The sequence below is a fragment of the Coregonus clupeaformis genome, chromosome 29, assembly GCF_020615455.1.
Source record: "Coregonus clupeaformis isolate EN_2021a chromosome 29, ASM2061545v1, whole genome shotgun sequence".
Lineage (NCBI taxonomy): Eukaryota > Metazoa > Chordata > Actinopteri > Salmoniformes > Salmonidae > Coregonus > Coregonus clupeaformis.
The window spans coordinates 27,006,857-27,023,404 of record NC_059220.1 but is presented as its reverse complement, the minus strand read 5'-3'; the positions used below and the strand labels follow the sequence as shown (position 1 = coordinate 27,023,404).

Genomic DNA, 16,548 nt, shown 5'->3' with positions numbered 1-16,548 from the left:
CACAGGAATATTTTACCAGCTCATGTCTGAAACAGACCTTGATCTATGCTGCCACCTGCTGCTTTGATAGATTACTACTACTGCTACTAAGTAGAACCACCTTGTTTCATCCATTAAATGATGTAGCCTACTACACTATACTTTGCACTACCTACACTTCCCTTATGGGCAGCATTAGTCATTCATGATTTAAATTAAACACATATGAGCTGCATGTAAACTGCATGACAAGCAAAGTAGCGAACAAGGAAAGTAAAGCTTTCAAGTATTTATTCCACAAACATAGCAAAATACATATATACAAAAATACACAGTTGGACCATAGTTAAGGTAAAAAAAAAAAGCATAAACAGTTTCAAGAATATTTCATGTAAAATGACAACTAAAATGTATTCAAGCATAATGCCTGAATTTCTCCATGTCCAGTTGTTGATTACGATGAGCAGCCGCAGCACAGTACTTGCTCATACTGGCCACTGTAACTGAGGAGAAGAGGATATAGAGAAAACAATGAGTAACAAGCTAAATAAAGTGCAATATAATCCAAAAGCAGGCTACATTTCAATGTACGTGCTCTGCACTGCTTGCTTAATCAAAAATGTTGCATACTATTGTAGCGACCCTCATGGACAGTTATATGCCTGTGTTATATTTTGTTGTATTGTTGTCGGTGCTCATTTACCCAGTTACACAGGGTTTCGCAGTCAACCTGCTGTCTGCCAACCACAGGAATGCCTGGAATGTTTGTGCCAGGAGTCCTTGTGGTTGGTTGAGCCACAGAGGGTTGGGCACTGCAAGTTCTGTTATTTGACCATGCTGTCCATTGTTCTGCCTCTTTTGTATGTCCTGACAAAGTGAGCTACCTGTTGATTTTATTACAGATTTATTTGGCGTAGGCTACAGCCATACAGTAGCCTGTGAGAGTGTTGAGAATAAACTGTTTTATTTCAATCGAGAACTCAATCTTCTATTCTGGACATTATTTAATGTACGACTTCCTGAGGTCATTACACTATGATAGTGGAATAGCAGTAGATGCTGTGCTTGCTGATTTTACCCAACACAGAAGAGATGCTCCCTCTGACTAGAGTAAAATTGGATGAAAGGAGAAGGGTGAGGAGTGTCACTTACTCCATGACGGTGCAGACAGAGCAACAGGGGCTGGAGCAGTTGGAGCACTGCTGGGTGCAGGAGGGGCAGGCTGGGCGGTCACACTGGGAGCACTGCCTCCTGGTCCCCTGGGCCTTCTGACACACACAGCACCCCTTTGGAACCAACGCAGCACCTGAGACACCCACACAAAGTCAGATGTCAGAGATTTCCAGGTTCCCAGTTGTCTTGAACGTGGCATAAAGCAAAAGGTGTCAAACTCATTACACAGAGGGCCAGGTGTCTGCGGGGTTCACACTCCTCCCTTGTACTTGATTGATCAATTAAGGTCAATGACTAGTTAGAAACTCCCCTCAACTGGTTGTTTAGCTCAATTGGACACGAATTGAAAGGAAATAAAAACTAGCCAGTGGCGGCCGCTGATTGGCTGAATACTCGGGGCGCGAGGTGGTTGGAGTTGTCAACAAAGCAGCATGAAATAAATATGATGACAAGTTTTCGAACTACTGGTAGTTTCTTTGAGAAGATGTATAAAGCGATCTGTGCATTTGAACAGCATAAATACACCCATTCATTTCACTGTTTCATGTCAAAAACCGAATGCCCACTGCTGCCCCTGTTTTGAACAGAGTAGATTATACCATTTAGAACGAGCAGCCAGCTCACGTCACGAACACACCAGGGAGAACTCAACAAGCATGCAGATGCAATAAGTGAAAACATCTAACTGGGGATAGCTAGCTAACAATGTCACAAAGCATGATGCGCTGCTAGCCAGTTAACTTTGATTCTGAAATAACTTCATATTTCCGAGTTAGATATTAGTTTACAAAGACTTGAATTGGCATGGGAGCTAACTAGCTAGCAAGCTTCCAGCTTATCAAAAGGTCGATAACTGGCTAATTTGACCAAAATAAAATACGTCTACCAAACTGTTTCTCAAAATTACTGTAGCTGGCTAATTCATTTGTTAATGCTTTGTGATACACCCGGTTTTATGCTGTTTTAGTCCACACAACATGTCACCCTGTCACCAACAGTAGAACCTGATGAACAACATGGGGGAAACAAAATTGGCCATGCATTTTGTCCTACCAGAACCGAGATGAGGTGGTTCTAGCAAGTGTATCCCTCTGTCCTTCAACTCTTGTTGGACGTAGTTGTCCAGTTTATCTGGGCCCATGCTCCCATTTTTTAAAAACCAATCACAAGTGAGGCACCGCCCCTAACGCACAAATGGGCGGGCCGCCACTGAAACCAGCAGACACTCTGCGCTCCATTAAATGAGTTTGACACCCCTGTACTAAAGAGTCTAATCATTTTATTTTTGAAGTTGGAATGGTGATTCCAATTCTGACAGGAATGGTTTCCCTTCAGTTCATTCTCAGATGTGGGTAAAGGTTGCAATTCACCTGAGAAGCTTATTACCTTGGACAGGTGTAAGTCTGCCATCCTGTCCAATCAGTGTCTGGCTCACATTAGGTGTCACACCTGGCCCCGAAGGCTGTATCGTTGAGCACTTCTCCTCTGTATCTACATTCCAGATTTTCCCCATGACAGCTTTGGTACTATTGAAGAGCAGGTTCTTTGTCTTTTCTGGAAGAGAGAGGCAGAGATAAGCACATAGCAGATTGAAGACAGTAAAGGCGTCCCCATGTTTCCCAGCTGAAACAGTTTGGAACAGTTTGAGCATATATTATGACGACATGTTGGACTTCAGCGATGTTTTTTTTCGGGTGGTCGGGCACACGTTTTAATCTAGGCAAACCGAAGTCGGTAGGCGAAGTTTACGCCCCCCATAGTCGGCGATTGGTCAACAGTAGGGATTCTTCAAAAAGTGCCCGTTGTCATTCAACGAGAGACGACTCGTCCTCATGCACATTTTTTCACTTGAGAAATACTGCACCAAACAACCTAGTCAGATGCAAAATTGCGCGACTAAGATATTCTCGGCAAAAATGTCAAAATTGACAGATTTCTTGATTTATTTTATATTAATTCTGACTATTTTGCCTACGGCGTCTCAAAATGGACATACAGTACTATTGCCGCTTTCTCATTTTTCAAGTGACGTCTTTTAAGGGAGTATGCGAGCACACTCGTTCGGTTCGCCTAGCCGAGCTCTGCGCCAGCTGAACTGAAGCATGCTGACATCTTAATATTCCCAGAAGCTTGACATTACGGTCTTTGACTAGGTGACAGTTAAACACCATAATTATGGTGTTAGGTGATGAGACAAACAATGGACGCTATGCGAGAATTCTATTAGACACGAAAAAAACATCAGGTTACAAAGTAGAGTTTCGTAGCTATATTTTGGGTTGTCAGGGATTGGTCCAAATTCACGTTCCGACATCCCCATTTCCATGACGAGTGCTAGCTTGCTAGCTGTGTGGGAAACTGTGGCAATAGGCAGCGCTGCGCTGCATTGGCTTTATTGTGCCAGCGGCGAATTGTGTGATTGATGGTTTTATTATATCAAGTGAAAAGTACCAGAATTCAGTGGCTACAGCGCTACAAACTAAAAAAGCATAGATAAATACCAGTGAACTGAAAATGTGTCCCATCTATCTTGCCGTGCAGCTGGCTATCAGGCAGCTCACCTGCTCCGGAGACTAGGCGAATTATTTACATTTACGTCATTTAGCAGACGCTCTTATCCAGAGCGACTTACAAATTGGTGCATTCACCTTATAGCCAGTGGGATAACCACTTTACAATAATTATTTTTATTTTTTGGGGGGGTGGGGTAAGGGGTAGAAGGATTACTTTATCCTATCCCAGGTATTCCTTAAACAGGTGGGGTTTCAAGTGTCTCCGGAAGGTGCTGGGAAAAGTGCAGTTTATCCTCCCATCATATGAGTAACACCAGAAATAACATTACAATGTAACCCAACTCGGGTGTAGACCTAACTTAGAAGTAAGCTATGTTATTCGACTAGTGTATCCTTCTGTGTTACAGTACAGACTTGGTGAGAAGTGCGAGTCTGTGTTAGGCTGTGTGTTGGGGTGCTGTGTGTGAGGCGTGCTGGTGGGGGTGCTGTTTGAGTGTGGCGTGCTGGTGGGGGTGCTGTGTGAGGCGTGCTGGTGCTGTGTGAGTGTGTGTGTGGCGTGCTGGTGGCGTGCTGTGTGTGTGGCGTGCTGGTGGGGGTGCATCTGTTAGGCTGTGATTGTGTTGGTATCGTGTGAGTGTATGCAGGTGGCATAGGCACAGGATTGGGTGTATTATTTGGCACTCTAGTCCTAATCAGTTGGGCTACTGAATACAACACAACTGGTAAATAGTAACCATGCTTTTTGTTCATGATCTTGTAATCTGCACCGGTACCCCACTGTATATAGCCTCCCTACTGTTATTTTACTTCTGCTCTTTTTTTCAACACTTTTTTGTTGTTGTTTTATTTTACTTTTTTATTCAGAAATAAATGCATTGTTGGTTAAGGGCTGTAAGTAAGCATTTCACTGTAATGTCTACACCTGTTGTATTCGGCGCATGTGGCAAATAACATTTGATTTGATTTGATTCACTTAGCTAGAGTAATGATCCATACCTGTTATTTGTCTGTTAATAAAGTTAGACTTTTAGCTAGCTAGACATCTACACTGAACAAAAATATAAACGCAACATGTAAAGTACTGGTCCCATGTTTCATGAGCTGAAATAAAAGATCCCAGACATTTTCCATACACACAAAAAGCTTATTTCTCTCATGTTGTGCACAAATGTGTTTACATCCCTGTTAGTGAGCATGTTATCCTTTGTCAAGATAATCCATCCACCTGACAGGTGTGGCATATCAAGAAGCTGATTAAACAGCGTGATCATTATACAGGTGCACCAGCTCTGGGGCCAATAGAAGGCCACTAAAATGTGCAGTTTTGTCACAACACAATGCCACAGGGATGTCCACCAGAGCTGTTGCCAGATAATTTAATGTTCATTTCTCTACCATAAGCTGCCTCCAACTTCGTTTTAGAGAATTTGGCAGTATGTCCAACTGGCCTTACAACCACAGACTGATTGGTTGTGCCTGGTGCCCCAGTGGGTCGGCTTCGCTCCCAAGTGAATGGGCCTATGCCCTCCCAGCACCACCCATGGCTGCACCCCTGCCCAGTTATGTGAAATCCATAGATTAGGGCCAAACTAATTCATTTCAATTGACTGATTTCCTTATATGAACTGTAACTCAGAATTATTTTTTGAAATTGTTGCATGTTTAGTTTATTTTTGTTCAGTACAGTAACATTAGTGGCTACCTGGAAATAGTCAAAGGCAAAAACAAGCTGCCGGTCGTGGGTGGATATAGCCAGCTAGCTAAATTATCAAGTAATAAAAGGACATTAACATTGTGTAGCTAGTTAGTTGTTGTAACCTAGCTAGCTAACATTAGCTAGTTAGTTTGTACAGCTAGCTAAACAACAGCAAACGGAGTAGGGCCAGCTAGCTAACGTTAGCGAATGACCTGAAGAATTGGTTAGCCAGACAGTTATTTCAGACAGCAAACCTTACCGTACATTTCTTGTCTGTACTTGTTCCCAAATACGCCGTGATTATTCAACTCCTTTTGTCCAATGTGAATTTTATACTGCGATGAGAAAGATTCTGCGAAAGGATAAGATCTTTTAGTCATTTTGGCGAAGAACGTGCGTCCAAGAAAAATTGCTTGCAAAGCAACGCGGGGAAAATAATCACTAGCGCGCGAACTAACCAATCCGATCGTTGACCTCTTATCACGTGACTTTTATTTTTTACTCAAACCACATGTGCAAGCTTTTGAATATTTATGTTGCAGTGTGTTACAATAAGCACGATTATTGTAGATAGTCAGATTCATATAATAGTTCGTTTGCTCTAATAATCCTGTTTACATGGACACATCTGAAATCAGGCTACTGATGGGACTTTTGATAAATGCAGAAAATCGCCAAACAAAATAAACGTTCTACCACAGTGACCATGTTATTTTTGCGAAACCTTTTTGATTCTGTGTTCGGACATATAAAGTTGGTTTGGGGATGGGGAATTGACGGGGAGGTTTTTGGGGGTCTTGGATGATTGGGGGGCAGTTCTCAGGGGGAACTGTCCACCGTTTACCTTCACTTTTGGATAGACCAGAGTCTTAGATATGCAGTATTACAAAATGTTCTTCCCCCTGTATACCTTACGTGGCAACGCAGGAAATTTGATAGCGCACAGAGCTGCGGGCCGGAAGGTTGTGGGTTCGCAGACCACCGATGGACAAGAGAAGTGGTGGAAATATCCCCTTTATAGTAAAATCATTGGATGAATCTATCATGAATCTATCATCATATTTGCAGGTCCGAGAAAAAATAGCCTTTTATAAACATTTAATGCAATTCTATGTCATGAAACATATTAGCAAAATATATTTTAATACCACACACATTACCAAAATTACAGGCTAAGAATGGACAGAGAGCTAAGCCTATGTGATAATTTTATAATATTTCTCCAATGCCAAATCAGTGTGTCCTGTTTCCAACAAAACTGTCCCTATTTGCAAATAAGACATCAAGTTGCAGCCTGGTCTTGTAGACTAGACGTAACATAGTAAACGTAAACCCGGGATGCACAAATTAGTATGATGTGTTATGTTCGTTATGGTTACATAAGACAGATGGTTAGTTAAGGCAAAAATGAAAGTAGGGTGGTTTGTTGGGGTGGATGGGTAGGCGTATAATGCGAACATCTAGCAATCCAAAGGTTGTGAGTTTGAATTTCATCACAGACAATTTTACCTAATTAACAACTTTGCAACTACTTAGCATGTTAGCTAACCTGTCCCTTAACCCTTTTAGCTAACCTTTCCCCTAACCCTAATGTAACCATTTAACCTAACTCCTAAACTTAAACTTAACCCTAACCTTAACCCTTACCCCTAACCCCTAGCCTAGCTAACGTTAGCCACCTAGCTAGAATTTGTAACATATCATATGTTTTGCAAATTCGTAACATATTGTATGTTTTTCAAATTCGTAACATGTAATACGAATTGTAATTCAGAACAAATCATACGTAATGAGTGATGGACATACACAAATGAATACATACCATACGAAACGTAACATATCATACTAAATGGAGTGTCTCGGATTTACATACAGAATAATACGAAATGCTCTGAGACCAGGTCAGCAGCAATCTGAGGATGGTACATTCAAAAGTTAGGCCTACCTTTCCACCCCAGACAGAGTAAGCCTACAGACACAGAAAAATTTAATCTTTAACTGCTGGCTACTCTTATTCCGTGGCTTAACCCAATGAGAGAAGGCCACATTGTTTCCCTAAAAGATGTCTGGGATTAAATATCTTCCATTGTACAGAAAGTGAATAGCTTAATTGATAGTGACAGAATTAGATTACTTCCCAGCAAAGTCAATTTTTGGACTCCTTGGCTATAGAAGGTTTTAGCTCACGGTCTGAATGTCAAAGAAACTAAACAATGATATCCCCATATGCATCGAGGTTATGTCTTTCCCGGGTATGTTACAGCTTGTTTCTAGCATAAAGCATCGCGGACCAAAACACTGTTATAGATCACTTCATATAATTGGATCCGTTTTATTTTCTTCAAAATCTTAAGCTAACAAGGGGTAGGCCTGTCCTTTTTAATAAAAGGTAGGCAGACGCACGCCTATGGCATACCCTCTCATACTCTCTCAATTCGAGTCTTGATTTTAATTTAACAGCCCTTCACTGACAATGGCATAGGCTATTTAAAGAGTGCATGGTGGGTGGAGGAATTGACCGACACATCGAGGTAGGCCAAACAGGTAGGCATACGTCTTATTTCTCAAATAGGAAGAAATAGGCTCTAACACAAAGCCCTCTTGTTGTTAGTCTAATTAAAATGAAGATGGTTGAAATGAATTATGCCTACTCGAATTGACCTACTTTCAGCACCATGAACTGTCCACTTCCGACTGATTGTGCCACGACTGCTGCTTCAAATTTCATCCCCACAATGTAAGTTACTCGAATCTAGCTTATTGTGAGGTCAATAACTCTGATAAATACATCATGGACAAAAAACATATTGTTTTTATTAAAATCAGTTATAGTAGTAGCAAGGTAACAAAGTTGACCTCCGGTCCTCATCATCTTCACGCTCTCCTCCTCAAACAAAACAGAACATAGGCTATAGGCTAGTCTGCGCGCAAGATAGTGCATTTTTTGGACTAGGCCTAATCTAAATTTATTTTTGGAAGAGGCCTTTGACTCTCCTCCTGAACTGCCACCATAGGCCTACACAGGACAGCCATTGGTTAGGCAGCACACAAAAACGTTTTTGATCAGCAAGAGCAGAGCAGGCCGGGGCTCTGGGTTGGAATATCCATTGCAGTGTGTAATGCTGCCTATTTTTATTTACATCATCCCAGCAGCTATCTTAGAAATATAACTTTGCTATGTGCTTCTCCGAGCATGCAATTCGTAGCCTATAGCTTATAAGCTATGGATCCTTTGATTGAGACCACACTAAATAGCCTATAGACGCACTTGATATTGCGCGCCCAGCGGAGAATCAAGGTTGAGGTGTGGCATCGGGCACACATCGATGTACAGCCTAACAAGCAACTCATTCTAAAACACTGAGAAATATTGAAATTTCATCAATTACAAATTACATGACCCTTCCCTAGACTAGATTTTAAACATACTAAGCCCTCCCCTTGACTGAAATTGAAAAAGCATGACCCTCCCCCATTTTCCTCTAGGTACCCATTATGTACATTTCTATCCATCCCTAAAGAAGACCGAAAACATAAGGCAGGTAACATTACTCATGAGGAAAAGTTATTGGATATGTTTTTTTCTTTCAGGGTTGTTGTGTGGCACAAGGTAATATTTACAGCTGGGTCAGTCATAGGACTTTCTGGCAGACATCATTACAAGGCAATTTACTGATGACAAGCACTGCATAGATAGATGTAAAGTTACCAACATTTCCAGTCAACATTGTTTCAAGGCTACACATATCTGTTGGCAACAGGTTTTACAGAATATTAGATCGTTTGAGGTTTGCAAAAATATGTCACATCAAGCCACATCTCGTCCATCCATATGTATCCATCTTAGGGAGAGAAGAGATAAAGTCTCTAGAACATCTGGATCATGCACTCTCTGGACTTTCCGACGCCGACCCACTTAACTGTAGAGAGAAATGACAAAGGACATGTCAAAAAACACTCACAAATCCCCCAAAAACGTTTGCACTAGACTTGCAGAATTGGGTACTAGTTATAAAATAGCCAATAGTGCCCCCTACTGGCACATTGAAGCCATGTCCCTGGACCAAAGTTGGCTCTTCAGTTTCCCATTTAGGGGTCAGTATGCTGGACTATGGTATGGTTGTAGCTGGTAAAACTGGGTCACGTTAAGTAGGCATTCCACTGAAGAAAATATTTTGAAATGTGGTGAAATGGAGAAGATATTACTATGACCTATATGCCTACTTGTTCAATAAGAAGGCTTATTTTTCTTTTCAGTTTGTGCCCTACTGAAGATGAGCCTGCTGTCAGGATACAGGAACTACCTGTATCCTATATGTAACTTACTGGGTACTCCAATGTGGTTCTCAACAAAGCGGATGTAGTTCTGAGCCTTCTGGGGGAGATCATTCCACTTCCTGGCTGCAGACGTATCACTCTTCCAGCCTGGGAAGGTCTCATATTCTACCTCCACTTTGTGCAACAGCTCCATGTTAGCTATGTGAATGAAGGTTGAAGATAATTATTAATCAGAGGAGAAATCAAATGTTTGTAGAGATAATACTAATGTCTCTTTTACAGTGTAGGCCTAGTGTGGTACAAGTAGGCCTACTTTTTAATCAATCAATAAAGTTGAATTTAGAGAGCATACCTGGGAAATGGGGAATTATTTTGCCATTGATTTTGTAGGACACTCCTACTTTGATCTCATCCAGCACATCAAGGATGTCAAGTTTTGTCAAAGCAATGCTGTTAGGAAACAATGTTATTTGTTTAACACATTTGAGAAAAGAGAGGAAAACTACTACATTAATTACATTCAGACTAGCAGTCACAGGCAGAGACAGTACATTGAACCTGTCAGATAAAAATTTAAATATGGGCAGATATTCAAAAAGAGTAAGGTTTGGCCGCCTGCCTTTCAGTCCTATCCACTCACGCAGTGAAGCCATTGATCATGTGGGCGTATCTCAGGATGACCAGGTCCAGCCAGCCACAACGACGCTTCCTGCCTGTGGTCACGCCCACCTCATGACCTCTCGTCTGCAGCAGCTCACCTGTCGCCTGCACAAAACACACTCAGTTATCTAGAATAGATCACTTGATTAATCAATATTCAATGTTGGGTACTAAGCTTAATGTTTTTTATTAATAAAATGTTATAAAATGCTTAGTAAACCAATAGATTTACAGTTGGAGTGAGGGATCAAGCTAAAACATGTTGAACAGCAGCCCCATGGACAGTTCTCATGTTAGGTAACATAACCCCAGACCAGACAGTAAATCTATATTGAACCCTGACTCTCTACCCTAAATTTAGGCCCTGAACATGTGATCAGCAGGAGAGCTAAAGTGTGTTTTAACAGGCCTCTCACACAATCTGACAGCTGGCCACACAGGCAGTGCATTTTGAGAACAGGCTTCCTACATGTGTGAGGGTCATGTGATCTTAAACACTAGGCTTACTATACATATCCAACTCTACTTGTACCTCAAAAGAAAACAACATGTCTAAACAAACTGCAAGAGAGTGACTTAGGCACTGTAAATATCAAACTACAAAATGCAGTATAACCTCTGCTAAGAGGCCTTCACCTTTATGGCACAGGTGATAGTGCACACTCTCACTCAAGGTCACTGGTTCAAGTCTTGCTCTGGCTGTTCCCCTTTAATCGTTACAGTAGCATCTCCTTATTGAGAGTAAGGCAAGAGTCAGAAATGTCCAGATAGATGAAAGAGATCTTACATTGAGCTGTTCTGTGGGGAAGGCGCCAATGCCTACCCTGGTGGTGTAGGCCTTTGATACACCATACACTTCACCAATATTCAGGGGAGGGATGCCAAGACCAGTGCATGCCCCACCAACGGTGCAGTTTGATGAGGTCACAAAAGGATATGTGCCTAAAGGGAAGAGAGAAAGTGGGAATTAAACTTACATACAGATGAGTTGTCCATTTAACCATCAAACTTTCCTGTCTATCTCATCATTGGCACAATCCTCAATGGGACTATGACATTTCTTACCAAAGTCAATGTCGAGGAGGGCAGCATTGGCCCCTTCCACCAGAATTTTCTTTGGGGGTCCATGAAGAGCCTCATACATGTAATAGACTCCATCTCGCACCATCGGCCGCAACCTCTCTCCATACTCCTGCACAATACAAGACAAAAAAAGTTGCATAGGTCTAATATATCCATAGCCCATGACTATTCATTCAGAGGAGATTTACCAAATACCTTCAATTTTTTCAGCTGAGTTTCAGTATCAACTGTCAAGGATGAGTACATGGACTGGTACTGCGCGACAAGGTTCTTGAATCTGAAAGAAACCCCCAAATCATCTCAATCTCTATTACTGTTCACTTTAGTGGGTCAATTTAGTTCAAGAGCAAAGTCTCAAAAGAGCCACAATCATGTACTGTTGGACTCTAAAAATGTTTGTTGTATGTGAGGTTTAAATGTGTATATGGTCCCGTGTAGCTCAGTTGGTAGAGCATGGTGCTTGCAACGCCAGGGTTGTGGGTTCGATTCCCACAGGGGACCAGTATGAAAAAGTATGAAAATGTATGCACTCACTAACTGTAAGTCGCTCTGGATAAGACCGTCTGCTAAATGACTAAAATGTATATTGTGTCCTGTCTGTCAGTAAGCATACTTGGTAGAGAACTCTTTGAAGTCTCCCAGCAGGTCACAGACACGCAGTCCAATGCGAGATGCTTTGCTGGTATAGGTGGGTCCAATGCCTTTCTTGGTCGTTCCAATACTGTCATGAGGAAAAACACCTGTTTTAGCTGAGGGGATTACAAAGTAGAATCTGCAATTTTTCATCAGATGTGGAAGTGATTTTTTTAGTGGGTGCTTATATTTGTCCTACTATTAATATGCATGTGTGAATTGGAAATGTGTTTTTTGCATATCCCAACTCCCCCTGAGATTGGGGTCACGGCCAGAGTCAGCCATTATCAATGGCAACCCTGGAGAAATCAGGGTTAAATGCCTTGCTCAAGGGCACATCGGCAGATTTTTCACCTTGACGGCTCGGGATTCAACTAGCGACCTTTCGGTTACTGGCCCAACGCTCTAGCCGCTAGGCTACCTTCTGCTTGACTGAAGTCTCTATTGACAGTGACCCATTGTATTCCCTTACCCTATGTAAGCAACCATTGCCTTCCCTACCCTTACATCTTTCCCTCTGTTGCTTGTCGCTGGGTCTCCTGAATTCCATCCACAACCTGGTGGAAATCAAACACTGTCGAAAGATCAAAGCAAAATAAATGTCAACCTTTCTCTAAGCACAATACAAAGATATGCAGTGGGAAAAAAAAGTATTTAGTCAGCCACCAATTGTGCATGTTCTCCCACTTAAAAAGATGAGAGAGGCCTGTAATTTTCATCATAGGTACACGTCAACTATGACAGACAAATGGAGGGAAAAAAATCCAGAAAATCACATTGTAGGAATTTTTTATGAATTTATTTGCAAATTATGGTGGAAAATAAGTATTTGGTCACCTACAAACAAGCAAGATTTCTGGCTCTCACAGACCTGTAACTTCTTCTTTAAGAGGCTCCTCTGTCCTCCACTCGTTACCTGTATTAATGGCACCTGTTTGAACTTGTTATCAGTATAAAATATACATGTCCACAACCTCAAACAGTCACACTCCAAACTCCACTATGGCCAAGACCAAATAGCTGTCAAAGGACACCAGAAACAAGATTGTAGACCTGCACCAGGCTGGGAAGACTGAATCTGCAATAGGTAAGCAGCTTGGTTTGAAGAAATCAACTGTGGGAGCAATTATTAGGAAATGTAAGATTTCCTAATAAATGGGAGAACTTGCACAATTGGTGGCTGACTAAATACTTTTTTTCCCCACTGTACATTATGCAGATAAACAAACACACACTACTAAAATAGCACATCATGTATATATCTTCGCTTAATTTGTGAAACCAGAAAAATGCAAACATACCAAGGTGAGCTCTGTCAGAGACAATTAGTCTCTTCTCCCAGCCTTTGAGACCTGGTCAGAGAATGGAGAAAAAAACAATACTGTAATGGTTTCCTCAAACTTGACAACTACAGTATTGACTGTTATTCTAAAAATACTTGATTTACCTTTCTTCTCATTCTTCTCTGCCTCCTCAAACAAGCCTGGTAGGTGTATGACTACGCCATTACCTACATTGGACCATATGCTGGATAAATGAGCACATATAGACAGTTACCCATTGGGGTCAGTGGAAATGGTGATAAAGAGAGAAATACTCACCAATGACACATATGCTTTTGGGGTTGATAATGCCACTGGGGAGAAGGTGGAAGTCATACTCTGTACCTTCCACTACCACTGTGTGGCCTGCATTGTTACCGCCCTGGAAGATCAAAACAAGACTGTTTGGCAATCCAGCCATAAAGTCTAGTGGCATGAAATCACCAAAGGACAGTTATTGATTTGATTAATGGCTGTTACTTGTAAAGGGATAGCAAAATGTGGACATAAAACAGTCAGGACACCCACTGGCCATACATCCAGAGCAAATGCATAATCTTATTTTAATCAGTGGATAATAGAGTCTAAGCCCCCTCCCCTGTCACCAAGCTACCCCCCTTCCAACTATTTAAACAGATTTGGCTGCCAGACCCTCCACTCCTTGCCCCCTGGCTAAGACCTTCTCACATGTCAAGTCACCCTGGGACTGTGACCCTGCACCAGCAGTGGGTGGGGCTGGCTGAAGGAGTACATAGAGTGCTCAGTGATGTGACTTGCTGTCAATGGAGAGTACAACACAACTGTGTAATGGCCTTTACAATGTGAGTGTCCCAAGATATGACTTCTGAGCAAGTTTTGTTTTTCCTTGCTGGCCAAAGATAAACTTTGTCTATGAGTGTCTCTCTCGCCACCCCTCAAAACCTGGATCCTCTCTAGGTTTCTTCTTAGGTTCCTGCCTTTCTAGGGAGTTTTTCCTAGCCACTGTGCTTCTACATATGCATCGCTTACTATTTGGGTTTTTAGGCTGGGTATATGTATAAGCACTTTGTGACAACTGCTGGTGTAAAAAATGCTTTATAAAATACATTTGCTTGATTATTGACATCATTTTCATTCAGGTTAGTCTCGTAGGAGAAAAGGTGCTATATAGAACCAAAAAGGGTTATTCGGCTGTCCCCATAGGAGAACCCTTTGAAGAACCCCTTTTGGTTCCAGGTAGAACCCTTTTGGGTTCCATTTAGAACCCTTTCCACAGAGGGTTCTACATGGAACCCAAAAGAGTTCTACCTGGAACCAAAAAGGGTTCCAAGAGTATTGATCCAAGTGTGATCAATATATGCTACCTTTCCCTGTCAGTACTGTGTGATTTTAGACTTTAATTTGTAAGAAATAGTTAGCGTTTTGCCCTATTGTTGGTACTATGGTCTATTATAGCAGTTCACTATAGGTCAGATAGAGAAAATGTACAGTTAGGTGATGTGAGGTATGGATCCCCCATTGAGAGAATATGCTTTCAAGTTCTTAATGATCATGTAAGTCTAAAGAAGGACAAATATCCAGTTAATAGTATTCCAAGTTTTAAAGTTTCATTTAAACTCTAGTCCAGTCAATCATTCAAAATGTGTTGAAGTTGAAGAACTGGTAATAGCACCCAGTTTTCTAAATAAATGTTTTAATTCTTTAAAATAATATTTAAACTAATTTCCTGCATTGATAAAATAGAAAACAAGATTTATCCAAAATTCCCTTATAGCCTACTGAGGACATCACATGAAACATTTAGGTGCCAAAAAATGTGCATTACTCTTGACTGATTTTTTTTATTTTTTACAGTAAGCTATTTCAAGCTTTTTCCAATGCCTGCCCCACACCTGTCACACTGTAGTGCAGTACAGTGACAGTCACCGATTCCGATATGTTGGAACATTACTTTTCTAAAGACGCATCATGAATTTCACAGCAACCAACCATGCGTTATAATTCAATGACATAACTTTTGTCAGTTCAAGCATGTCAAGGTTACATTAATATCGTATTATATACACACGATATTACCTGACATCTGCAAACAAGGTCAGACTCAGTCGCCAGTAAATCGACGACTTTTCCTTTGCCTTCATCTCCCCATTGCGCACCGAGCACCACTGTCACTTTGTTCCCTGTGTCATTCCGTGGCCGCTTCAGCCCTTGGGTTGGGTTGGAGGGTGGATTTGTATAACTCTTGTGGTCTTTTGCTGACCAGCTCAACGACATGATGTTACTTAGGCTGTCCGTCTGAAACAGACTAGAACGTTTCCAAGAGTAGCATTGCCATATCAGTGTCTCCATGATGTCAGAGCAGGACGCACAGACGCAGTAGGCAGATCTCGAACCGCGCCTGGGAGCACTGTCGCCCAACTCCACGTTTCCATAAAGACTTGTTTGATGTCAATAAAGAGAACGGCAATCTCATACTGTGAATTCATTTATTTTTATTTTTATTATAGTCCAGACTCAACATTCGATACTGTTGTTACAATCTATTTGCAACCATGGCACCCTCTAGGCTATCAAATGTATAGAGATAGTAAACTTTCAGGGCTAAACTTTCTTAAAATTGCACCATGCACTTTTAATTCATGCCTTAAGTGTTCATATTTTATGTTTTAAACTGTCTGTGTGTTTGTCCTATTGAAGCACCCTGTCAGCCATGAACGAATTGCCCCTCGGGGGATTAATAAAGTTGTATTGTATTGTAAATGCATGCTGCAATAAATTATGCTCTGATAATTGTAGAAATAAGTTATGTTATTGATAACAGTAGGAAGAAGCTGATATTTCTTTCCTATATGCCAAGTGTGGAATCAAAACGTTAAAAAAAAAATTCACATGACATTCACAAAAGACTGGAATACTATTTTCAGCACAACTGTTCCAACCAACACACTATCAAAGTTTATTGTGAAATAGACACGAATTTGGTTCCAACTGTGCTGGATGTCATTTATAGCTTTGGAAATTAAGCCTGTCTTTTTATATTCAAACACAAAACAATAACATAAAAAGTACATATACTTCAAATAATCAAATTTGTAAAAATAAGGCAATTTTCTTTCTCTTCAATATAGAACACCTAAAGTGACAGAGTAGTGACACAGCCTGATCTCATAGACTAGATGTAACATAGTAAATGTAATTCCGGGACAGTCAAGTTAGTATGTTATGTTTGGTA

General features: G+C 41.2%; 2 protein-coding genes across 2 annotated transcripts; both read right to left on the bottom strand.

Annotated features, from left to right (window-relative positions):
* Positions 1 to 253: 253 nt before the first annotated feature.
* LOC121544959 (apoptosis regulatory protein Siva) lies at positions 254 to 5,820 on the bottom strand. Its single transcript, XM_041855229.1, has 4 exons — positions 5,621 to 5,820; positions 2,539 to 2,706; positions 1,132 to 1,285; positions 254 to 482 (listed from the first exon to the last, which is right to left on the bottom strand). Exons 1-4 carry the CDS (start codon positions 5,739 to 5,741, stop codon positions 434 to 436), a joined length of 492 nt encoding a protein of 163 aa, XP_041711163.1. The 5' UTR covers positions 5,742 to 5,820; the 3' UTR covers positions 254 to 433.
* A 2,335-nt stretch (positions 5,821 to 8,155) lies between these two features.
* On the bottom strand, positions 8,156 to 15,684 carry LOC121544957 (adenylosuccinate synthetase isozyme 1 C). Its single transcript, XM_041855228.1, has 13 exons — positions 15,393 to 15,684; positions 13,617 to 13,719; positions 13,463 to 13,525; positions 13,317 to 13,367; positions 12,523 to 12,589; positions 11,996 to 12,103; positions 11,578 to 11,659; positions 11,365 to 11,491; positions 11,087 to 11,241; positions 10,280 to 10,404; positions 9,992 to 10,089; positions 9,688 to 9,837; positions 8,156 to 9,281 (listed from the first exon to the last, which is right to left on the bottom strand). The coding sequence occupies exons 1-13, from the start codon at positions 15,663 to 15,665 to the stop codon at positions 9,229 to 9,231; spliced, it is 1,455 nt and encodes a 484-aa protein (XP_041711162.1). The 5' UTR covers positions 15,666 to 15,684; the 3' UTR covers positions 8,156 to 9,228.
* Between the last annotated feature and the right edge of the window lie 864 nt (positions 15,685 to 16,548).